This window comes from Mus musculus, chromosome 19 (genome assembly GCF_000001635.26).
Source record: "Mus musculus strain C57BL/6J chromosome 19, GRCm38.p6 C57BL/6J".
Lineage (NCBI taxonomy): Eukaryota > Metazoa > Chordata > Mammalia > Rodentia > Muridae > Mus > Mus musculus.
This window is the reverse complement of record NC_000085.6, coordinates 36,944,340-36,969,773: the sequence shown is the minus strand read 5'-3', so window position 1 is coordinate 36,969,773 and position 25,434 is coordinate 36,944,340. Positions and strand designations below refer to the sequence as shown.

Sequence of the window (25,434 nt, the reverse complement as noted above, 5' to 3'; positions counted from 1 at the left end):
GAGAAGACACAATTTGTCACTAACAATCCTCTCACCCTTTTTTTAGTGCCACTCAGCTCGACTTTTGTCACTTCCTCTCTAACCAAACTTTTACTGGACAGGATAATTTCAGGGAATTTTAAGCGATGTCAACAATCATACAAATACAAGTTTAGTTTTTGAGCTCATAAAATAATACTGACTGCACTTTTAACTTCATATTCTAGATTTAATAAAATGGGAAGTGTTAAAATTTAATAGTCTCAAAATGAGATCAGGTTAAAATGCTAAGATATAAAATCAAAAGCAAACTTCACATCTCTAAACATAAGGGACAAAATTAGAGAGAAATAGCTGTTTCCTTTTCAAGGAAATTCTGTGTACTAAGTACAGAAAGGGGATTATTAGACAATACACAATTCACTGTTCCCAAAGACATATATAATCAAGCTTGCATGCATCAGAAGGATGTTAGAGACAAGAACATTTCTACAACAGGTGTAAATAAAATAAAAAGAATGCTATGTCTTTCCTTCTATTCCATCTGCAAATGTAAACATGCTCTATAGGAAGAAAATGCTGGAAGACTTTAGTGTACCTTTTGTGTCTGAAGGTAGACAAGGCTTTCTACTACAGGAACCAGGGATGCTGCAGCAACAGCTCTAACATCGTCATCAAGGTCCTGGAGTCCTTCGATTATTCGAGTTAAGACTTTAGGCAATAAAGTATTAATTACATCCTGTAAAACAGGATATCAAAACATGCTAATTTTCCATGGTACAATTACTGTGCTAAAGCCTATCTATGAGCTTTGAACTACAGTCCAACATTTATATATTTGAAAAACATAAACATAAACAGTATAGATAAATTAGCATAAGACTGCATAAACAATCCCACTTGAGAAAGAATCCAAATATTTATGGATGTAACTTGAAATACCAGAACAGTTTTTAGTAGGTCTATAAATGCTATGTGTAAACACAAATACATATGTATGTCCCTGTCAAGACCCTTAGCTTGCATTTATTTTCTTCAATATCACTGGCAAGGAGATATGAGAGAGATGAGAAGAAAAGCCACATTCTTCAGCTTCTCCTTATTGCAATGTAATCTCTTCATTTTCCCCCATTAAGGCTAGCTTCTCTGGGCTACTCCTGTGATCATATACTAAGACTCTCACTAAAAGCAACTGCTACCCAAACATGAAGACCTGAATTCAAATCCCCAACACCTACACACCCACCCACATTGTTTTTTAAAGCCAGGCATACCTGTGTGTGCCTATCATGCCATTATTATTGGTGAGAGACAGAAGGCTTCTAAGAGCTTACTGGCTAGACAGTCTAGTCAAAGAGGTGAGCTTCCAATTCAGTAAGAAACCCTGTCACGCATTACATGAAGGGTGACAACTCTGTAGTAAGTCAGCATACCAGAGACATCTTCACATCTGTGATCACTGATACAGTATTCACAGTAGCCAAGATATAGCCCCAGCCTATATTTCATCAATATATTAAGGAGGGAAGAAAATGTGTTACACATACAAAATAGAAAAAAACCTATTCAGCTATGAAGAAGAATGTAAGTGTGACTTCTGCAGGAAGATGGACCACAGAGGCAGCAAAAAGAAGCTCCCTGAAACAGCCCAAGAAACAAGCTAAGAATGTGAACAAGACAGATAAAATGTTTAGTCAGAAATAATAATAATGATAATGATGATGATAATAATAATAATAGCAGAAGAATCTCATGGAGGTAAAATAAAAGCTGAATCCATGAGAAGGGTCCTTTGGCCAGAGGTGGAATTACAAAACTCTGACAAAAAGCAAGCTGTTTCTTGTATCTAAGGTGATGATGGCCCACCCAATTCCTATCTAAACATCTGAATTCCACCTATAATCATAATAAAATGTTCTCCTGGAGCCTCTTATACACTGTAATAAACTTTTTATAAAGTAAAAATACATATGAAAATTCCAAAATTAGACCCAATTCTTTGTACAGTAACAAAAAATTAATTTAAAAGTTATAAAAACAAAAGAGAACTGCTTCTCAAGAGCTGAGTCAGTTTACTGTCAGAAGACCAACAAAAAATAAAATTTTTAAAAATTAGTTTTACAAGACAAATAACTTTTTTTTTTTTTGGTTTTTGGTTTTTTTAAAGACAGGGTTTCTCTGTGTAGCCTTGGCTGTCCTGGAACTCACTCTGTAGACCAGGCTGGCCTCGAACTCCAGGATGAAGCCTGACAATGGAACAAGCACTGGATTATAAAACACTCTGTTAAAAAAAGAAAAGATGTCATGTGGTTTTGACTTTTGGTACAGCCTTAAACAAGGCTTCTAACTTTTTAGAACTTGTTTTCCTATGTGAAAATAATAAGGCTACCTTATCCTGCTTTTCTCAGGCTTCTTATAAAATATAAACAAAGAAAAACATTGGTGAATAATATAAAAAGTACATGACTGTATAGACTGCCTGCTTTGATCCGTGCTGTATGTTTCCTGTCTATATCATCTGAATATGTATCTCCTGTATAACTTATCTCACATCCTAAGACCATGTATTCAATATTTAAATGAGTTCAAACAATTAAAGAACTATGAAATACACTGAATGAGTTGCAACAATGTAAATAACCATCTTTGGACTTCTCTGTAAAATCTATGAACATCGCCAATTTTGTGACACTTTCTCAAGAAGGCAAGCTTGAGCCTGGCATGATGACATACACAATCTTAGAATCCACGAGGAAAAAGAAAAGGCAGAGGCAGAAAAATCTCTGCAATTCTGAGGTATAGCAAGTTCCAGGCTAGCTGGAGATAAATAGGGAAATCATAAAACAAAGGAACAAACAAGCGATCAAGCATACCCATCCCAACATCACAACAAACAAGACATCCAAAAGGGAAAAATCCCTTTCAAAAACTGAGTTAGTTACCTGACGAACTGCCAAAGCATATTTTATTCCCAGAAGACCACCATGTCTAACTTCCCACTGTTCTTGTGTCAATAATTTCAGCAGCACATCCACTGTCTTATGAACTCCTGTTTCGTTCATGTGCTTTAAAACCACACCTAACGTTTGAGCACAAGTCTCACGAACTGGCGCTACAACCTTCAGAATAGAAAGGAGTTACATATGCAGGAAATTTACTGATGTAGAATTTACAGTCTGGACAAAGCTTCACTCAGATGGTACTTACTTCATCAGAAACGAAGTCTCCAAATCTGTCCAACGCAAAAACACAAAGGAGTCTAATGACTAAGTCTTCCAACCACTCTTGATGCTGCTGAATCATCTATTAAAATACAATCATTTTTAACAATAGGTAAAAATCAACTCTGTACTAGGGAGAGAGTGAGCTGTTCAGTCCAAAAATGGAGGGAAAAATACACACAACACGTACACACACAATATTAGGACATATTATCTTAGTAGAAAGAAGTTACCAAACCACGTAAGAATTCTATATACCATCTTTAAATGTAATCATGTCATCTTTGATAATTATATTCAGAAGCCCTACGTCAAAATTCTTATATTCATAGTTCCTATTATGTTCCTGTACTCTTAAAAAACACAAATTACAAGCTGGGCACTCAGGAGGCAGAGGCAGGGAGATCTCTGTGAGTTCCAGGCTAGAAAGGTACACAGGGAATTCCAAGCCAGCCATAGCTAAACAGTAAGACTGTCTCAAAACATCCCACACCTCCAAGAAAACAGAAGAAAAAGAATTACTTAAGGTTACTCTGTGCCAGGTCTTCTGCTATCTGTGCTATTTCCAGTGTACTACACTAATGTTGCTGGTAACCAGTATTATTTTATTTATCTTACTCTCTATTGCATTATCCTGCTCAAATGCTCTTCTTTCTACAATTTTTCCACTCTAGTGTTTCTGAAGATCTCTGTTCTCTAAACTGATTCTATAACAATAAACTTGAATTTTTTTTTTTTTTACCTATTCATAGCTCTTCTTCTTACTCACCTTGCATTCCAACTTTGTTACATAACTTTTGTCACTTTCCCCTAAATTGGAAAGAGAGACCAACTACCAAATTAAATTATAGGCTTAATATACTTACCTCCTCTAAAGTGCTGTCTCCCATTTTACCACCACTTTTCCCATGAGCTTTAAGAATTTCTCTGAGTCCAGTACCTGCCCCATGTCGAACCTAAAAAAACACAAGAAGCAAACATCAGGTGCCAAATGTTTAAAGAAGCCAAGTCAATTTTTCATTAATATGAAAATGTTTTGCAGTCACAGTTGATGCTACAGAAGTATCTATTGAAGCATAATCATGTGCCCCTGTCAGTCTTTCAAGCAAGGTTTTACTTTGTAACCCTAATTGAGCTGAAGCTGCTATGTATACAAGGTTGGCCAAGAACTCACAAAAGACTAGCCTGCTCTACTTCCCCAGTGCTGGGACTAAAGGTGTGTGCCACCACACCTGGCCAGTAATCATGTTTTTAAATAACATGCATTTTGTACTGTGATACAAGAAAAGTAAAATAAACAGTACCTTTATTAATTTCACTTATGGAAGGTTTTCAAAGTTGAACAACAAAACAGTTATTTCTCTAACTCTAGGATATAAATGCACCTAGCTTTCATTTCTATCCCTAGTCTGTACTTAGACTCAGAACTAAACAGAAAGGAAAAGAAATGTTTCTGTATAGCCCAAATACCAATATTTTAGAAGTGCAAAAAACAAAAAACCCAAAAAGTAGTCAAGTGCCAAAAGAAGAGAATTCACATAAACTGTCTAATGACTGGTGCTTTCTTATATCTGGTAGATCAATCAGCATTCTCAGAGGTGAGGATCTGTTCTTAGATGAAAGGAAAGAAAGTCTGTACTATATACTATAGTCATTTATTTAAAATGCTCTCTGAGCTAAGATTTAATCCTAAAAGACTCACCATCCACCACCCACGCTTTTCTTTTCCCCTCTCCTTTTTTCCACTCTGAGGATCACAGCCAGGCAGGATCTCGTACATGCTAAGCAAAGTGCTCTACAAATGAGCTACATCTCAGGGCTCAAAGCAGGTTTGTGCAGGGGAGTGGTTCTGATGCTCTGACACCCAATTAGTTCTTTTTCTTTTTCTTTTTCTTTTCTTTTTTTTTTTTTTTTTTTTTTTTTGGTTTTTCAAGACAGGGTTTCTCTGTGTAGCCCTGGCTGTCCTGGAACTCCCTTTGCAGACCAGGCTGGCCTCCAACTCAGAAATCCGCCTGCCTCTGCCTCCGGAGAACTGGGATTAAAGGCGTGTACCCACCATGCCCAGCTCACCCAATTAGTTCTTGATCAATCAATAAAGATGCCAGTGGCCAATGGCTGGGTAGAAAGAAAGAGGCGGGACTTCCAGGTTCCCACAGGATAGGAGAGAGGAGAGGGCAGGAAGAGGAGAATGGATATACTGGGGGTGGGGGTAATGGAACAGTCTCAGAGCTGCAGGGAATATCTTCCAAAATGTAGGCAGAAAGGGAAAGAAATCCAATAAAGGCAGCCCGAAAGCGTCTTGGGCAGCAAAACCAATGGGCTTCATAGAAGGTAACAGAGCAACTAAGCTGAGGGAAGATTTAGAGGTGTTGAGCTAGAAGTAAAGAGAAGGGCATGCTAGCGGCAGAAGATTGTAGAAGAACCCAGCAACTGAGTCAGTAAGGCAGGTTAACAATGAGCTAATGTGTGTATGTCTTTCATCTACAGATCCAAGAGAACCTGGGTGGGTAGCTGGTAGCATAGCCTGCCCAGAAGCATTAAAGCGGAGTGGAAGAAACTACACCCTACAGGTTTGTTTTGTTTGTTGAATTCAAGGGCCAACTAAAGATTTGGGATAACCAAGCAATAATTCAATCCGAAGCTTCATTTTACTTTCCGACATACTGGGACAGGTTTGAAATTTTCTTTTAAGAAATACTTTGGAGCCGGGCGGTGGTGGCGCATGCCTTTAATCCCAGCACGCGGGAGGCAGAGGCAGGCGGATTTCTGAGTTTGAGGCCAGCCTGGTCTACAAAGTGAGTTCCAGGAGAGCCAGGGCTATACAGAGAAACCCTGTCTTGAAAAAACAAACAAACAAACAAACAAACAAAAAAAGAAATACTTCGGAGGCTTAACTACCTCTGAAACTGGTTTGAAAACTACTGCTGTCTACAGCTATACCATGCTGATTTTTGGGGGGAGTCAGGGGTTGATCTTCAGGTTTGAGCCCAAGTATATGCTTCTGTACCTCTAGACCCTGAGATTACTTTCTTGGTAGATCAAAAGTGCCCGCTACAGACATAATATAGGAGTGAGCACTTGTAATCCCAGAATTAAGGAAGATGAGTTAGGAATACCACAAGTTCAAGGACAGTGTGGACTACCATGAGATTGTCATCCTACTCCCCCAAAGTTGTTCATTTTCAAAGGAAAAGAAAGGTTTTTTACTGTTTATCAGAAAAATACAAGTAAGTCTTTACAGTAGCCAAAATAATAAGAAGAAATGAACAATTTGCTTCAGAATATAATTTAAAGAAAAAAAGGTTTAAAAAAAAATCTAAAAACTTCTACTTAGAAGTCAAACCTGGTGTGGTGCCATTGACTTTGTACTGGCTAGTTTTGTATCAACTTGACACAGCTGGAGTTATCACAGAGAAAGGAGCTTCAGTTGAGGAAATGCCTCCATGAGATACAACTGTAAGGCATTTTCTCAATTAGTGATCAAGGAGGAAAGGCCCCTTGTGGGTGGGGCCATCTCTGGGCTGGTAGTCTTGGGTTCTATAAGAGAGCAGGCTGAGCAAGCCAGGGGAAGCAAGCCAGTAAAGAACATCCCTCCATGGCCTCCGCATCAGCTCCTGCTTCCTGACCTGCTTGAGTTCCAGTCCTGACTTCCTTTAGTGATGAACAGCAGTGTGGAAGAGTAAGCCGAATAAACCCTTTCCTCCCAAGTGCTTCTTGTCATGATGTTTGTGCAGGAACAGAACCCTGACTAAGACAGACGTCTAATCCTAGCACCCAGGAGGCAAAGGCAGAAGCTCCTCTGTGAGTCCAAGGCCAGGTCTACATACTGAGGTCAGGTCAGCCAGTTACATGATGAGACGATACCCTGTCTCAAACCCCTCCACCAAGGGGGAGGGAGGGAACGACCACATACACATGGGGACAGGACACCGAGGAAGAGGGAGGGAGGGGGAGAGGGAGAGAAGGAATATGAATGAATGAAAAAAATATACAATATACAAGTCCTAAGAGACCTGATGGAAAATAGGTTTCCTAATAAGATTCCTATCTTTGCCTGAGAGGAAGATGCCTTACCTCCCAGGAGGGATTAAAAAGGTCATTGCAAAGTTCTTCACAAAAGCTTTCCAAAGGCCATTCATTTGTCTAAATAAGAAAGATACAAATTACTATTAGATCAAAGCTTTGGATTCAAGATTTAACAATTTAAGAAAGTCAAAAACGTATGTTTACTTGTAGCATTAGAAAAAGTAACAAGGCTTTAAGATTTTTAAATGTTTTACTAAAGAAGTGTAAGACATTTACTAATAAAATTTCAGGGCTAGAGAGATGGCTCAGCGGTTAAGAGCACTGACTGCTCTTCCTGAGGTCTTGAGTTCAAGTCCCAGCAACCACATGGTGACTCACAACCATCTGTAATGAGATCTGATGTCCTCTTCTGGTGTGTCTGAACACAGCAACAGCGTACTTACATATAATAAAAAATCTTTTTAAAAATTCCTTTTGTTGGCAAACAATATCTCGATGAATACATTTACAAAACTTATAAACAGGGCTTGGAGAGATGGCTCAGTCACTAAGAACACTGGCTGTTTTTCCAGAGAACCCAGGTTCAGTCTCCAGCACCTCCATGACAGCTCACACTGTCTGTGACTTCAGTTCCAAGGGGTCCAACACCCTCTTCTGGCCTTCGTGGACACCAGTCATGCAAGTGGTACACAAACATACATGCAGCAAAACATCCATAAACAAATAAAAAATAAGGCTAAAAATTAAAAATAATAAAGTTATAAACAATTTCAAAATACCTCTTCAATTAAGGAAGAACTTTCTGGAACATTATCTATCAAGACTTTGGAATCACTTGCAGTCTGATTAATAACAACATTTGCTACTTTCCGTCTCTTTTCTTCTGGCTCTCCATCAGTGCTGTCATTGCTAAAAGAGAAGTCACCAATTTTAAAAGTATATGAAGGAATGCAAGTGCTCTACAATTTGTGTCAGAGAATCCATTGTCCACACTGCATGGGTATGTTACCTTGCAGAAGTAGCTTACTCAGCAATCTTACATCAATTAAAATGAACTCATTAATACTTTGAATAAAATATACCCCACTATTGTCTGAATTGGTGAATTTTTTCTTTCAAATTGAATCTCACATATAACATTCTTTCATCTCTACAACCAGTTCCCTTTATTTAAAACTCTTTTAATCAAATTTAAATCCAGCCAAATATGACACTAACTGTTTTAGGCTTGCAACCTGGAGAAAACTAATATGCCAAGTAATAAAAGATTGTCTTATTTGTTTGAAAGAATAAGATTAAAATATATTATATAAAAAATTAACAAAAATTTAAAATCACAAAGAAACTGACCACTGATAAAGAATACAGAAAATGTGAGAAGAGTGCTGTTCTATAACTTGAAGAGAAATACAATGGTTGGCCTATTAAGAACTATTATAAAGGAAAAGGCAAGTTATCTGGGTGTGGTGGCACACACCTTTTTTCCAGCACCCAGGTGAAGCAAGACCATCATGAGCTCAAGATCAGCCTCGCCAACAAAATGAATAAAACACAATCTATCTTTATACATCATCCCAAGAATAAAAGAAAGTAATTCAGTTTATAGTTTTGCTTTCTCTGAATCCCTCCCTCTCTCTATATGTATGTTTGTTTATTTGTATTTCAAGAAAGAATTTCTCTGCATAGCCCTGACAGACCTGAAACTAGCCCCGGAGACCAGGCTGGCCTCAAGTTCACACAGATCTGGCTGCCTCTGTTTCCCGGTGCTCAGGCTCAACATCTTCACAGTGTAAACTACTGGCCAACTGTTCTCGTTCTGTACGATCATGAAAAAGACTGAAGACCCTCAAACCCTCACTAATTCTCTCCTATTGGCTACACTAGTAAACTTGCATACTTGCACTTTCAGACATTTGTTTTTATGACTACATTTGGAATGTCTTTTCCTAGACAGTAAGAGCCATCACCCTTCTTTCAAATCTTTACTCCAAGCTATGTGACTATCCCACCAAAAACTCAAAATCAAGCTCTGCCCATATTTCACATCCCCTTTTGTGGTGGTTTGAATAAGAATGGCCCCCCCTAGGATCATAGTCACCAGTAAATGGCACTGTTTGAGAAGGATTTGGAAGTATTGCCTTTCTGGAGGAAATGTGTGTCACTTTAAGTGGAGTTTGAGGTTTCAAAAGTCCATGCCAGGTCCAGACTCTCTCTTACTCTCTCAGCCTATGGACCAGAGTGTATCTATCCTGCCTTGATGCCTTGCATGCCACCACATTCCCCTCCATAACAATAAAAACTACCTCTGAAACTGTAAGCAAGCCTCCAGTTGAATGTTCTCTCTTGTAATAGTTGCCTTTGTCATGGTAGTATTTGGAACACATAATTAACAAACTCAGAAAAGGTGTAACATTTCTAACATTCAAATACTTGAGTAAAAGTATGACTAAAAACTAATAGAAACTTTTTTCTTTTTTGCTTTTTCATCCAGCTACAAACTTTTATTAAATTACTACAAAATGACTATCTCATCTAGTTTGGGATCAATAACATTCTAATTGTAGACTTTATTTTTGAGGATATTTGCAAAGACCTTATTAGATGAGTCTCTTTATTGAAAAAGAAAGGGAAGGAAATGAAAAACAAACAAACAAAAAAACATAAAATCCTCTGGAATCTGAAACTTGGGCTCAAGATTTTAGATTTTTAGAACATTTTAGTTTAGGGATATTCAATGTCTATGACCTTAACATTGTTAACCTTAAAAATCCCATAGTTAACAACAAAACAAAAACAAAAAGGCAGGCATCCATGCCTTTAATCCCAGCACCTGGCAGGCAGAGACAGGAGGATCTCTGTAAGTTCCAGGCAAGCCTGGTTTATAGAGGGAGTTCCAAGACAGCCAAGGCTGCACAGAAAAACCCTGTCTATGGGGTGTGGAGGGAATCCCATAGTTAAAAAAAATTTCAATAAAGAGTTTAGACTTTAAAAATAACCTCAAGCATAGATTTCTATTAAATGGGTTTTTTTATCTAGCTATCTGTGCTTAATTCCATATAGGGTTTCTCTGTGTAGCCCTGGCTGTTCTGGAATTCACTCTATAGACCATGCTGGCCTTAAACTGAGAGATCTGCCTGTCTCTACCTCCAGAGTGGTATGCGCCACTGTCACCCTGGTTTGTATTTATCTTTTCCCCCACCCCCTCGGTATTCCAAGACAGGGTTTTTCTGTATAGCCCTGGCTGTCCAGACACATACTCTTTAACTCATGAACACTACAAATACTCTTTAGCTTTATCTGAATTTAAAGAACCAAAGTACTATAATCTACAACAAAGACATAAATTTACAGACTTTGTATTACTTATTAACTCGTCACCTACTCAAAGATTTCTTGAATACCACTAAGAGTCTGATTTAAAAGATGAGGGGCCCAAAAATCTACAACTTAACACACACTTCAGAGATCAACCTGAAAGATGTTGTTTTGAACTAGCTACCTTTAAAGACAGATGATATTTTTATTAATTCATTCAGAGTCTGAAGACAATGACTCTTCAGAATTCTTTTCTACGGAAAGGTTAACCTAAGCAAGTCTGGATTACCATCCACTTTTAGCACAAGAACAGGGGATAACACCCTGACACGACTCCTCACTTAGCTAGAGCATCGTCTTGCCTGCTGCCCCTAGAAGCCCCCTCTGAACCCATTCTCTAATACTCTGCATGCGATGCACTCTGGCAGCCTGAATACTCCACGATAGAGGCGTTTCTAGTCCGTAACTAGAGTGCTCTCTCTTTACAGGTCTTCCGTCTTCATGAGGCTGAATACCACTAAGGAAAAAATAATAAAAATGAAAACAAAAAAACTCTACTCCTACAGATTTTCTGGAGAAAAATGTCATTCCCCAGTAACAGTAAATGCTCTGTCCTGCGTAATAAATTCAAGCATTACTACTCAGCTGAACAAAGGTCATCAAACGTTTAACTATAAACCAAGCACACACACTGTTCTAAGTGAACAACAGGAAGATCACTACCTCTTCTCATTCGTTTCCACTGCATCCCTGGATCTCTGTTTTGCAAATAACTTGGCCATTCTTTTAGCTTTGTTCTTCTGTCTATTACTCATTCCTGCTCGGAATTCTGAATCAATCAATTCAGCTGCTTGGAGAGTCTAAAAGAGCAAAACAATGAGTTTAAACTGCCAGAAATTAAAATAAATGCTGATAGTTTCAATCTTAGGAGAGAAATAGTTGTATAAATTTTAATAAGGAGAGATTAAGCATTTTTTTGATATTACACTATTATCTATCATGATTTTACTCTCAAGCCATATGTGCTGGAACACGTAAAATTCTAGCACTTGAAAGGCAGGAGGACAATGAGAAAGCCAGGGCTACCTAAGAAAACCTTGTCTTTAAAAATCGGCATGCCTTTAATCTCGTTGGAGGCAGAGGTAATCTGTGAGTTCCAGGACATCCAGGACTACATAAAGAGACCCTGTCTCAAAACAGTAATTAAAACTTTTTTAAAAATTCTTTAATTCTCTATTGCCAACTGACTAAATCTTGTTTCACAACTTTTCTGTACTCACAGGTATGACATAAGTAGTCCTAACAAGGAGAGAGTTTCTGAGGAGCTGAGATTTCAAAATAATCACAATATCATCAAAAGTTATGAAAATAAAATCTTAATAAAAGAAACTTATGCTTATCATATGGTGATGATGAAGAAGAGAAATAAGGATGAGGAAGAAGAGGAGGAAAAGGAAAAAGAAGAGGAAGAGAAGGAAAAGGAGGAGGAGGAGGAGAAGAAGAAACAGCAGCAGCAGCAGCAAAAGAGAAAAAAAGAGTTATAGTTATAAAAAAAGAGTTATAGTCTTAAGTGACTGGTCCAGTATTCTATCAACTTAGCCACATGATCCTTTCCTCATAGCCACTTCCTTCTTGTTTTGGTCTTTTTGTATTCACTGAAGACACTATAGAAACTGTGTGATAAGCAAATGGACTGACCACACAAGCACAAGCACATACATACACCACACACATAAATGTGTTTAATCTACATATATTGTTAAACTATACTTAGTTGGGGGAAGAACAATTGTCTTGAATGGGCACACACAATAGTACAGTATATATAAATTTCAGTTAATAAAGTACTTGCTGGGTAAGCATGAGGAACTGAATTTGAAGCCCCAGCACTCACATAGAAATTTTAGGAAAGATACACAAGTAACTCTAAACAGATTTGCCTATAGGAATAGATAAGTGTGTGTTTCTAAATTATTGGTAAGATAACTCTGTGGAGGACTTGGGAGATGATGGCTCAGCTGATAAAAGTGCTTGCTATTCTTTTTTTTTTTTTTTTTTTAAGATTTATTATTACATGTACAATGTAGCTGTCTTGAGACACATCAGAAGAGGGGGTCAGATCTTGTTACAGACGGTTGTAAGCCACTATGTGGTTACTGGGATTTGAACTCAGGACCTTTGGAAGAACAGTCAGTGCTCTTAACCACTGAGCCATCTCTCCAGTCCAGTGCTTGCTATTCTTGCAGAGGATCTGATTTGGTTCCCAGAATGTACATTGTAGCTTACAGCCATCTATTGATTTGACTTGTTCATTCAATTATCATCTTACATTTTTATTCTTGTATCCTATTTTCCTGTTTTTTAAAAAAAAAATTATCTTATTTCCTCTTTATTTTTAGAACATGAATGACAGTTCTAAACATTTCTTCAGATCTGTGACAGTCCTTTTCCCACTCTCAAAAGATTACTTGTATCCATTTAAGCAAGTAGGATCTTTTAGTACTAGTGGCACGGAACAGTCTAGCAGTCTGATGTAAAGGAAACTGGGCAGATTCTCAGCTTAAGACACTGACTGAGTCAAAGTGGCACTAACAGCAACGAGTAGATGTAAGCACAGCATTTTTCTTGTGCAATTGCATAGCAAGATGAAGCAAACTGTGTTGTTACTTGCAATCAAGCAACCCAATGTTTTACCTACAGATTGTTTGTTTACAAGGGCTGCTGAAGTTGGGGTATAATCCAAATCTTCATCGTTGAAGAGTTCTTCAGTACTCATTCCAATTGCTTCTCCCATATTAAGTCCAAGTTTCTTCTGTAATAATTTCCGTTGGCGTGCTATCCTCTCTTTAGGATCCACTTCACCTATAAACAGAGAAAAAATACAATCCCCCCCCCAAATCAGTTACCATGGTTTTACCAGCCAGGCAGTGGTGGTGCACACCTTTAATCCCAGCATTAAGGAAGCAGAGGCAGTCAGATCTCTCTGACTTCAAGGCCAGCCTGGTCCACACAGAAAAACCCTGTCTCAACAAACTCCCACTACAAGAAAAAAAAATTATTAAAAAACACAAAGAAAAAAATTATTAAAAAACACATATTATCATACATTTGCTTGGTTAATTTTAAGTTATACCACATGCCTGTAATTCCAGTACTCAGAAAGCTAAAATAGCAATACAGGGCCAGTCTAGGCTACACAGTTGAGGCCAACCAGGGTTACATAGTTTAAATTCAAGGCCATGCTGGATTAACAGTAGCATTGTCTCAAAGTAACAAACTTAAAGCCAGCAATGGTGGTGTAATCTCCGCCCCGAGAACAGAGGCAGGTGGATGGATCCATGTGAGCAGGCCGACCTAGACTACATAGGGAGTCCCAGGATAACCAAGCCTGCATAATGAGACCCTGTTTCAAAAACAAACAAAAAACAGAAACAACAAAACAAAGCCAGAGACAGGCAGAGTGGCACTCAGGACACAGAGGCAATGTCTACTAGTGCTGACTAATGAGACACGTCAAAAAAGGAATGGGGGGAGAGACAAAAAAGACAGACAGAAAAACATGCAAGCAGGTAGGCAGACAATAACCACAATAATAATGAAGGTAAACACCTTTTGTCAGGTATGGAGCCTCAGAGTTGTAATGCTAGCTACCTAGAAGGCTAAGACCATTCATTCCTAAGGAAACCAGTCTTACTTTATAGCTACACACCTTGTACCTTCTCTAAAGGATCCTGACAGGCTATAATACCAAAATCTAGATTCTATTTAACAGAAGAGGATGGACAAATGAATGCTTATTCCCAGAGTGTTCTTTTATATGTTCTTAGATAAAGAAATTAAAGTAGGTAAGTTTTAAAATGTCTCAAGCAATGCACCACCACCGCCTGGCATAATAAAATTTTTAAAAATTATAACTTGGCCTTAAAACAGCTAGGATAATTTTTTAAGCTCTCTATAAAAATACTTTCTCAAAAAACAAACAAACAAACAGTAGGAAGCAAAGGCAGGTAGATCTCTGTAAGTTTTATGTCACCTTGGTCTACATAGGGAGGCCCTGTTTCAAAGAAAGAAAGAAAGAAAGAAAGAAAGAAAGAGAGAGAGAGAGAGGGGGAGGGAGGGAGGGAGGGAGGGAGGGAGGGAGGGAGGGAGGGAGGAAGGAAAAAGGAACAAAACCAAACTAAACAAAACAGAAATTATCTCCAGGTAGGTAGCTGGCTCAGTGGGTAAAGGAGCTGTTCCAAGCCTGGAGAGCCAACTTTGGTCCCCAGCACCCACAGGTCAAAGAAGAAAACTCACTCCTGCAAGTTGTCCTCTGACCTCCACAAGGACATCTTGGCCCTTTCGTAGCCACTCACACACATGCACAGTTGAATAATAGAATTTAATTTAAACAAAACCAATAGTGGAACTAAAGAGATGGCTCAGAGGTTAGAAATACTTGCTGCTTTTCCAGAGTCCTCAGCACTCAGTATCACTCACAACTACTCTAACTCCAGATCCCAGAAATCCAAGAGAACAAAATTGTAAATTGATACATTTTCATTTAAAAACTTGTTAAGACAGAACATTAATTAAGCTTACATATAAGAGCTAAAGTTAAAAAAAAGAAATTAGAACAATGCATACTGGTAAATGGTCTTGATTTAGATTTTCTTACATATGGCACACAAAACTGAAAAACAAAAGAAAATAAATAAATTGAACCTAGTAAGATTATACTTTATGCTTCAAAGAATATCATCAAAAAAATGAAAACAAGGATTGTAACTCAGTGATAGAACACTAGCAAAATATATGCAAGGCCTTGGGCTTAATCCCCAGCTCCACAATAAGAAAAGGAAAAGAATATTGCCAAGAAAATACAAGGGCAATTCACAAAATAAATGAAAACCATATATCTAATAAGGTACTTATATCTACTACATTAAAGAATGCTGCTAAGTCAAAATAAAGAACAAAATGAGCAAAGTCTCTTGTAAAAGAATCTTTTATTCTCCTGTAGTAATTGTCTGTCTGCTAACCTAGGCCTAGTCTTGGAAGCTTCTAGCCTCCATACAATCTTAGGCCTAGAATGTTTTCAGCCTCTGAGACTTGCTGCTGAATAAGATCGCCCCTTCCTTGTTCTTATCTCTGGTTGGCTGATTCAATTCAGCTGTTCTGGCTCTAATTCCTCTCCAAGCTGACTGATTCAATCTAACACACACACCCCAGCCCCTGCCTCCTTTTCTCCACCTCTCCTGAACTGCTCTGCTTGGCCTCATACTAACTTTGGAAATCTGTTCTAATCTTCTGGCTCCTTCTGTCTTCACCTGTGTCTAGCTTGTTCTCTGCCTGCAACCTGTCTCTGTACAACAGTCCTGATAAAACTGCCTTCTTCCTATCTTCTCTCCCTTAAGTAGCCCCGTTTTCTTCTCTCTTCTCTGTGAGAGTTGGGCATATCCTACTTTGTCAAAATCGTTCTCTGACTCGTCACTTTGTCTGCCACTCAATTAGACATCACTTTCAAACATGGGTGCTTCCTTCTACAAACTAACTTTACCTTCATTGTTTGGGATTAAAGGTATGTACTAAGTGCATGTCTGTTTTCCAACCAGAGGGATTAAGTTGTGTGTGAAGGCTGAGCCTCACTACAAGCAGAAACAGATCTTTTCAGTAAATAAAATAATCCTGGGGATCACAGTGTGATCAAATATCCTGCAAGTCTCTGAACAGACATTTCTACACAGAAGAGATAAAAATGGACAACAGTACATGGAAAGAAAGATGCTTAACATGACTAGTCAGCCGAAAAGAACAAATAAAAACCAGAGATAGCAGTCACATTAACAAGTATGGCTAGCACCAAAAGTTAGACAATAAACCATTGGCAAGGCTGTAGAGAAATTTGAATTCCCATATGCTATTGGTGAAATATGGTGGAGCAACTTTGTAAAAACTGATAGTTTCAACCAGCCATTGTGGTGCACGTTCTTAATCTCAGCACTAAAAGACACAGACAGGAAGGTCTCTGTGAGTTTGAGTCCAGCCTGGTCTACAAATCAAGCTCCAGGGCAGCCAGGAAAACCCTGGTAGTTTCTACAGAAAAACACGGTTACTATATGACTCAGTATTCTACTCCTAAGAATGAAAATATATTCATAAAAAAAAACTTTTAAATTATTTACAGTAACTTATTCCTTTTAATATTTATCTTTTATTTTTAATGTGTATGCAGGGGAGATAGGTGCACAGAGCAGAGGCACTGGATTCCCCTGAGCTGGAGTTACAGGTAGTTTCATCATTTGACATACAGGCTCAGAACCGAACACGAATCCTCAGCAGAACACTACACTTTAACAGTAAGCCGTCTCACTAGCCTAGGCAGAAGCTTACACGTAACAGCCAGAAAATGGAAACACCCAAATGAGGAAAAGATAAGCAAAACATGGTATCCACACAGTAGAATATTACTCAGCCATAAAATATGAGTGTCTCATATCCTTAAGGTGACTACTATCAAAAAAAGAAAAACAAACAAACAAACCTAAAAATGGGGCTAGGAAAGACAGCACCTGATTTCAAGGGCCTTCAGAACCCTGGTCTGACAGCACACACTGGGGAGGCTGGACAGAAGGAACTACAAAGGGAGTTCCAGGGCAACCAGAACTGTTACACAGAAAAACCCCATCTTGAAAAATCAAACCGGAGTTCTCTGGAGCTCACTGGCCACACAGCCCAGCAACTTCCAGGAAAAGCTGAGACTTTGTCTGAAAAGTCAACATGAACAACAGGAGGTTACCTGACTTCTGGTCCTTACGAATATACACGTGCACATATACCCACACACAAACACCCAAACAAAAGTGGGAAAAGGAAAGAAGAGGTGGGGTGTAACTCACTAGTAGATCTTGCAGCATGAATGATGCCTGAAGTTCAGTTCCTAGCATGCCAAAAAAGTTCTGGCTACAGCATGAAAGCAATCCAGTCCCTTGGTTCCCACCAAATTGCAATTGGTGACAATATGAAATGATGCAGGCACTACAGATAACTTAGAACTTCCACGTGATCAGCAACTCACATCATCATAAATATGCCAAAGAAATGAAAGCAAACAGCTGGAAGGCTAAGCAAGTTGATAAAGGTACTTGCCACCAAACCTTATGACTTGAGTTCAACCCCTAGAACCCACCCAATGGAAAGCAAGAATAATTTCTCCTAACTCGAAATGTGCAGCATGATACACAAGCTCCTTATCCTACATATATACACATACAATAATAAATGGCTAAAAAAAAGAAAATCAAGTTTCACAGACCAGAATCAAAATGATATTTTTATCATCTATCCCTTAAAAATCTCACAGTGTAGCTCTGTCTGGCCTAGAACTCATTATGTAGACCAGGCTGGACTGGAACTCAAAGAGATCCACCTGCCTCTGTTGGGATTAAAGTATGTGATACCATACCCTGTCCCCTTTTTTAAATTAAGAAACAACCAAACAGACTTTTTTCTACTTCAAGGCCACAATTTTGACTAGGAAAAGCATTTATTTTCCTGTAATCACTCTCTTTGATTCTGGATTTTTTTTGATGCAGGATCTCCCTATGTTACACAGACTAATTCCAAATTCCTAGGCTCAAATGATCCTGTTTCAGCCTCCAAATGAGCTAGCGTTCTGAGGTATGAGCCACTGCACTCAAGGTATTTAACTGCCTTTGTATCTAATATATTCTGAAAGCTTAAAGATAATGAGCCATTTACCTACCCAAGGCTTACTTTTAACTTCAACTTTTTACGTTGGACATAAGCACAGGTTCCAACACTACTCAAAACATAAGATAACAACAATAAAATAACCTTCAAATTCCCGGGACTGTGGAAACATTGGCCCAGTTTGTACTGGTTCTTCTTGCTGCAGCTTTAGAACAAGCACTGTTGGTCACTTTGTCTACCGGTAACTCCCATACATAAAAACTTCAATCAATTCACATTTCATCACTCCTTATACATTACACAGCACAACAAATTATAAATTAATTTGAAAGGAAAATTTCAGACTTCTCCAGGACTACTAACCTGATTTTTCATCTTGGACTTCAAATTCTGCACCAGCAGACCCCAAAAGTGATGCCCCATGCTGTAACAATCTGCATATATCAAATCTGTCAAAATTTAATCGATCTGTAGTAGATGAATCTTCCATAGAACTCTCTGTAGGTTCTAGATGAAGTTTAAAAATATTATTTGACCATATAGTCAAAAAATCAGAATGAAAGAACATGGCATAGTGTTACCTGCAGAATCGGCTAATATTTAAGAGAAACAAATAAATAGAAAAACTACTGTGATTTATCTACAGTCAGTTCTTAGTTATCTGAAAATCAACTATTAACTTGGTGACTCCCCTTCTATAAACCCTAAAAATGGTAAGGGGTATATATGTGTTTCTAACCATGAAAGTATGCTATAAGAAGAAATGCATCCCCATGGTGACACATATGTTAAATATTATACTTTCATTTACTGTTTAAGGGTTAAAGACCTCCAGGGTTACAGCATGAGTTAATTGTACTGCTAAATCTGAAGACAAACATGCACAAAATGTATTCATAAATAAGTTAAAAACAGTGTCCCTCCCTATGTCCGAGGAACGGCCAGGATAGAAACAAGTCATTCAATAGGACTTGTTTTCCATACTCTACTTGTAAACTCATGACAAGCCACTGAAATTATACACCCATTCGAAACCCAAGATTATCTTCAAAATGTTCTACACTCTTCCCAAAAAAGGTCAGCTGCAAATGTTAAACTATTGCTTACTAATACAACGGTCAACCCAGCATTTGCAGTCATTTGCTGTAAAGAATAACTGCTTAACTTAACACAAAGGAACAAAAACCTCATGAATGTTTTCTTATAAGCAGTTTTAGTATAAACACTAATATAATTAGTTTAATTAAATGAACTACACTGTGTCTATTCGCCAAGATAATTGGAGATAATAACTGGAAATGAGAAGGTTCTGGATTTACATTTGTAAAGGCAAATTAACACAAAACTCAAAATAACACATCAGAAATAAAAGCAAAAACTTTTAAGAAAGATAAGATTTATATTAAGCAACTAAAAATTAGTCTACTTGGAGGCTGGAGAGATGGCTCAGTGGTTAAGAGCAATGATTGCTCTTCTAGAGGTCCTAAGTTCAATTCCCAGCAACCATATGATGGCTCACAACCATCTGTAATGAGATCTGATGCCCTCTTCTGGTGTGTCTGAAGACAGCTACATTGTACTCATACCTGAAATAAATAAATCTTTTTAAAAAATTAATGAAGTTGCTCCTTACTGAAGTCTCAATTAGGGAACATTCATTATAAAAAACAAACAAACCAAAACCTTCAACTAATGCCTGAAAACTGAACTTGTAACCCTGTCCTTTGATAAGACTTCCTACTACAACATAAACGACACTGTGTTGCTGGATTCCAAAACATGGAATTTAGATAAAATAATACACAATAAAAGGTTGTTTAATTAAAATGTATGCCTTACAGCTTTTCCAAAAACATATGGTTTGCTTTAAAACACAAGCATAGGCAATCATAAAGTAAGTGCAATCTTTTACCTTTATACAACATCTAAAGAGAACAACAACGAAAACCCATTAATTTGGGATGGCAGAACCTTTCATCCACAAGGCCCTAGGTTCAATCCTCAACACCACAAAATCAAAACAACAAACAAGAAGCCAAAGCCTCTATAACAAGGGAAAACATGACTAAAGAATTGCCTTGCTAAGTACTCATATATAAACTAGGCTAAAGTTTAAAAAAATACAACACTATACAATCTTCTAAACAACAGTGAAAAAGGAATTGTTTCAGAAATATTCATTCCTTAAAGGGAAGTAATACATTTAGTACACTATAGGATTAAATAATTTTAGAAATACATATGAAAACATTGTTTACCCAGCAGTTCATCCCTTTATATCAAAACTGAAATTACTAAACCACATACTTCATCTACAGCTATGTTTTATTTCAAACTACTTTTCCACTTTAAAGGCACCTTGTTTGGTTCTTGGCACTGGATTCCACTCAGGCACGTTTTTCACTATAGCTTCAACAGCTTGTCCTGCTGCAATCCGGGTATCCCAATTTGTACTCCTTAAATATATTAATACCTTAAAATTATAAAATAAAATAATTACATATCAAAACAAAACTTTGCTCCAGGTAACCAGAAAAAAAATATTAATTTGTTACTAATTTATAGCATGGGATCCTTCAAATACATATAAAACATTTTAAAATTATTAAACTAAAAAAATTGATTAATCACAGAAAATATCACTTTTTGGGTTTTTTTTTCCTGTTTTGTTTGTTTTTGTTTTGGGGGTTTTTTGTTTGTTTGTTTGTTTTATCGTTTATTCGGCTTGTACATGTGTGGAAGTCAGAGAACAACTTGCAGAAGTTGGTTCTCTCCTTCCGCTATCTGGGTCCAGGAACTGAACTCAGGCTACCAGGCTTGGCAGAATGCTCCTTTACCCACTGAGCCATTTCTCTTGCCCTCACTACTGTCTTTAAAAGGGAAAAGAGAAAAACAATAAAATATTTAAAGGCACATAACATCACTATTTAATACTGAAAAGCTAAATTAGACTGGCTCATTTAGTAAGTAAGCTACAGCCAGGCAAGCATGAAGCCCTAAATTCAATAATCCCCAGAACCCAAGGAATAAGCCAGGAGTGGCGGTATTTCTTTACATAGCAAAGGTATGCTACCTATACATATACATAGTTCTGATTTTGTTGTTAGGATTTGTGTTCTGAAGACAGTGATTCACTGCGAAGCCTTGATTGGCCTGGAAAGAACTATGTAGACCTAGCTGCCCACAAACTCATAGAAATCCACCTGCCTCTGCTTTCTAAGTGGGATTAAAGGTGTGTACCACCCTGACTAGCATTCTTCTTACTAGATATTTGTTTATACCTGTTGTTCACTATTGGAGTACTTCTTTTTGTACCTCACTGAACACTTTGTATAATATGGAATTAATCTTCTGTCAAGTTGATAATGTATACTACATTTATGTTCGTCTTTTGACTATGGTACATTTCTTACTATTAGAAAACTGAACATATTTGATCATTTTAAAAGGGCAAAAGGTAGTCAGGCAGTGGTGGCGCACACCTTTAATCCCAGCACTCGGGAGGCAGAGGCAGGTGGATTTCTGAGTTCGAGGCCAGCCTGGTCTACAAGGTGAGTTCCAGGACAGCCAGGGCTATACAGAGAAGCCCTGTCTCGAAAAGAAAAACAACAGCAAAAAAAAAAAAAGCGGGGGGGGGGGGGGGTGAGGTGGGCTGAAGACACTGTTTAGTGGTTAAGAGCACATGCTGATCTGCAGCAGACCTCACTGTGGTTCCTATCACATCAGGTGGCCCACAATGCCTTAACTCCAGTTCCAAGGGATCCACAACCTAGGCTCCACAAGTAACTACACACACGAACATATATGCCAGCAAAACACCCATACACATAAAAACAAACTTAAAGAAAAGAAAGAATAGACCAAAAAATATATCTCCATACAATAAAAAAATGTACATAAATTTTTATGGCAGCATGTTTTTCACAACAGAAAAATCGGCTGATTAACATAGAAGAGGTATACACTGTGTAAATTCTGTCCATTCATATCCACAGAATTAAATATCATCTTGCAATATAGAGGAATAAAATACACTATAAAATGAACACAATATTTTACATGAAACATGTCATAAGAGATCCCACACTGCACAATTTGCTTTGCACAAATAGACATATCTACAAAGTTAGCTAAATGACTGCGAGAGCTGAAGATGTGATTAAATACGGACTATGTGCTAAAGCAACTGCTAAAAGAATATGGCATCTTTCTATTGTGATAAAAACATTTTAAAATTAAATTGCTGTACCTAATGATGGTGGTAAAGGCTTTAATCCCAGCACTTGGGAGGTAGAGGCTAAGTGTATCTCCGAGTTCTGAGTTTAAAGCCAGTCTGGCCTACAGAGTATGTTGCAGGACAGCCAGAGCTTCTCAGAGAAACAATATCTCAAAAAAAAACAAAATAAATAATAAAAAAAAAATTAGATTGCTGTGATGCCTGCTGTACATAAAATGATATACTAAATATGCAGAAACATATATCTAATGGTTGTAAATTGGATAGGAGTGTTTACTTACTTTTATTTTATACATTAAGTATTTTCTTGTATGTACACATGCATGCATGAATGCATGTATTCATGTATGGACACCTACATGTGCTTTTGGAGACCAGAGATAGAATAGGATCTCCTATAAGTGGAGTTACAGAGTTTACATGCTACCATGTGCATGTATGGAAACCAAAACCCAGTTCTGCAGCAGCAGCAAGAATTCACTCTAAGCCATCGATCTGTACAGCCACACCAAAGAGAGCAGGAAAATGTTAAGAGTAAGAGTTGAAAAGAGAGAAGGCAAGAAGGTGCCAAAGACAAACATTTTAGAACAATGTGACTGCAGTCAATGTGTTGAAGTCAGAATTAAGAACAGAACTCCTGGGCTGGAGAGATGAGATGGCTCAGTGGTTACACTGGCTGCTCTTCCAAAGATCCTGAGTTCAATTCCCAGCAACCACATGGTGGCTCACAACTGTCTATAATGGGATCTGATGCCCTCTTCTGGCATGCACATTTACATGCAAATAGAACACTTAACTACATAAAATAAAAAAATCTTAAATTAAAAAAGAAAAGAAAAGAAAAAGAAAACTCTTGAGCCAAGCAGTGATGACGCAAGCCTTAAACACAAGCCTTAATCCCAGCACTTAGAAGGCAGGGGTAGGCAGATCTCTGAGTTCAAGGCCAGCCTGATCTATAAAGTAAGCTCTAGGACAGCCAAAGCTACACAGAGAAGAGGGAAAAAAAAATCCTGTCTTGAAAAACTCAAAAGGAGGGAGGGGGTGAGAATACTCCTCCCTTGGAAGGCAAGAAACATTCTTTCAGTTCTCAGTTCTCCACTCCACTCCACTCACCTTACAGGTGAGTAAATAATACCTAATATGCATTCTTTTCCATTCTGAGAATGAGGGGACTACAGGTACCAAGTCAGTCTCTTCCTCTCCATCTTGGTTAGAAAGTCTAAATAATGTGTAACACTGTAGCAGTCACAAGTATACATTTGTATGTACTGAAGGGGATTTATAACTTTGACTCCTATGCCTGATGGAGAGACAAGTGAGAATGAAAGGAGAGGGTTGGTTAGACTAGACTCCCTTAGGGCTTCTACTGCCTGGGCAGCCATATGCTCCCACCATCCCAAAGTTATCACTGCTTTATTCTGCATGCCAAGGAATTTAACATTTGCCAAATATCAATGTATAGGTACACTTTAACATACCCACAGAATTAAGCAAAAATTCGGCCTTTGCATAGGCAAAAACATATACTAAGATTACAGAAACAGTGACCTACCAAAGCAGAAAATCTCCCATTCCTAACAGCTCAGTTAGTATCTTATATATTCAAGTATTACCCATGAGCACTCACCCATTTGAAAACTACCAACTGTCATATAATTACTAGCCATTAAGAACAAGTTAGACCACTAACAAACCGGATTAACAACTTAGTTCATTAACAATTTGGGTCAGACTCAAATTTGTCACACAAGCAAAAGTTTCAATATCTGACACATCCCTTAAACAACTAAAACTGATTTATCTTTTAAACAAATAGCAATTTTGAAAAATATTTTGAGAACTAAAGATATTTAATGGAATTTAGAGACCCCAAGGTCACTTAGGACGATTTTTACCTTTCCTATTGTTAATCTGCCCACAGACAAGTTTTTATACTTGTATTACATTAAGAAAACTCTGAGTTCTTACCTTAGATAACAAATTATTTAATTCATGAGGATGAAGCTTCACCACTTCTCCAAGTTGCTGTGCAGCAGCCTTTCTTGTAACTGGAGTAGTACCAGTATCCAGTAAGATAAAAAGACGATCAAGCCTATAACAGCAGAAATACAACAGTTAATCTGAATGTGTTTCCTCATAAGCTTGAGCCAGAAAATGTATTCAACCTGTAAGCAAAGCCCTACACTGGGAGCCAGGTGTGGCAGCATGTGTCCGTTATCCCACACCCGAGAAGCCCAAGATCAAGAGTTAAAGGTCAACCAAATCTACAGAGAAAATTCAAGGCCAACCTGGGCTATACAAAACCTTGCCTCAAAAAGATTAAAAACGGCTGGGCGGTGGTGGCGCAGGCCTTTAGTCCCAGCACTTGGGAAGCAGAGGCAGGCGGATTTCTGAATTCTGACAGTCAGGGCTACACAGAGAAACAAAAACAAACAAAAGATTAAAAACAAAAACCAGAAAAACCTTAAAAGCTGTGGGTATAAGAGATGCCTATCTTTCCTCTCAAGGAAGAAGAAGGAACGGGAACCCACAATGAACTCGGGGTGGTGGCTCATGCCTATAATCCCAGTAGCGGGGAGGGAGTCAACACTGTCTGACCCAAGGCTGCTAAAGCTATGTAGTGAGTGAGTTCTAGTCCAGCGAGCTCAATTTTAGTTTTGAGAGCTTCTCTCAAAAAATAAAAAATAAATAAATGAAATTTTAAAAGAGCTAGCAGTAATGAAAGATTATAACTTGCAAAATGAATAACATGGCTTGGTTATAACTCAAGGTTAACTTAGAAACAGTGGGAGGCCCAAGCACAACTAGCACTTGGGAGAGAGGCAGAGGCAGGCTATAAGGTGAATTATAAATTCCCTTCAACACATACAAATATGTACTGTGTGATTGGTACTATAAGGGCTGACAGTATTAGACATTATCTAGATGTTCTAGCCAGTACTGCATAGAAAGACCTTGTCTAAA

The 25,434-nt window shown here is 38.0% G+C and overlaps 1 protein-coding gene across 3 annotated transcripts in view; it reads right to left on the bottom strand.

The window, feature by feature from the left end:
* The window catches only part of Btaf1 (B-TFIID TATA-box binding protein associated factor 1), an 87,979-nt gene that overhangs the window by 44,284 nt on the left and 18,261 nt on the right, over nt 1-25,434 (bottom strand). The window contains exons 2-12 of one of the 3 annotated variants that reach the window (NM_001080706.1): nt 24,439-24,562; nt 20,592-20,706; nt 18,597-18,740; nt 13,240-13,403; nt 11,265-11,401; nt 8,006-8,135; nt 7,275-7,343; nt 4,067-4,156; nt 3,187-3,282; nt 2,922-3,098; nt 578-718 (exon numbers count right to left, since the gene is read on the bottom strand). In NM_001080706.1, coding sequence (NP_001074175.1) covers nt 578-718; nt 2,922-3,098; nt 3,187-3,282; nt 4,067-4,156; nt 7,275-7,343; nt 8,006-8,135; nt 11,265-11,401; nt 13,240-13,403; nt 18,597-18,740; nt 20,592-20,706; nt 24,439-24,562 — 1,387 coding nt within the window. Of the gene's footprint in view, nt 1-577; nt 720-2,921; nt 3,099-3,186; nt 3,283-4,066; nt 4,157-7,274; nt 7,344-8,005; nt 8,136-11,264; nt 11,402-13,235; nt 13,404-18,596; nt 18,741-20,591; nt 20,707-24,438; nt 24,563-25,434 lie in introns of those variants that run through there. The other 2 variants (XM_006526561.4, XM_030250684.1) reach the window with 2 other exon arrangements.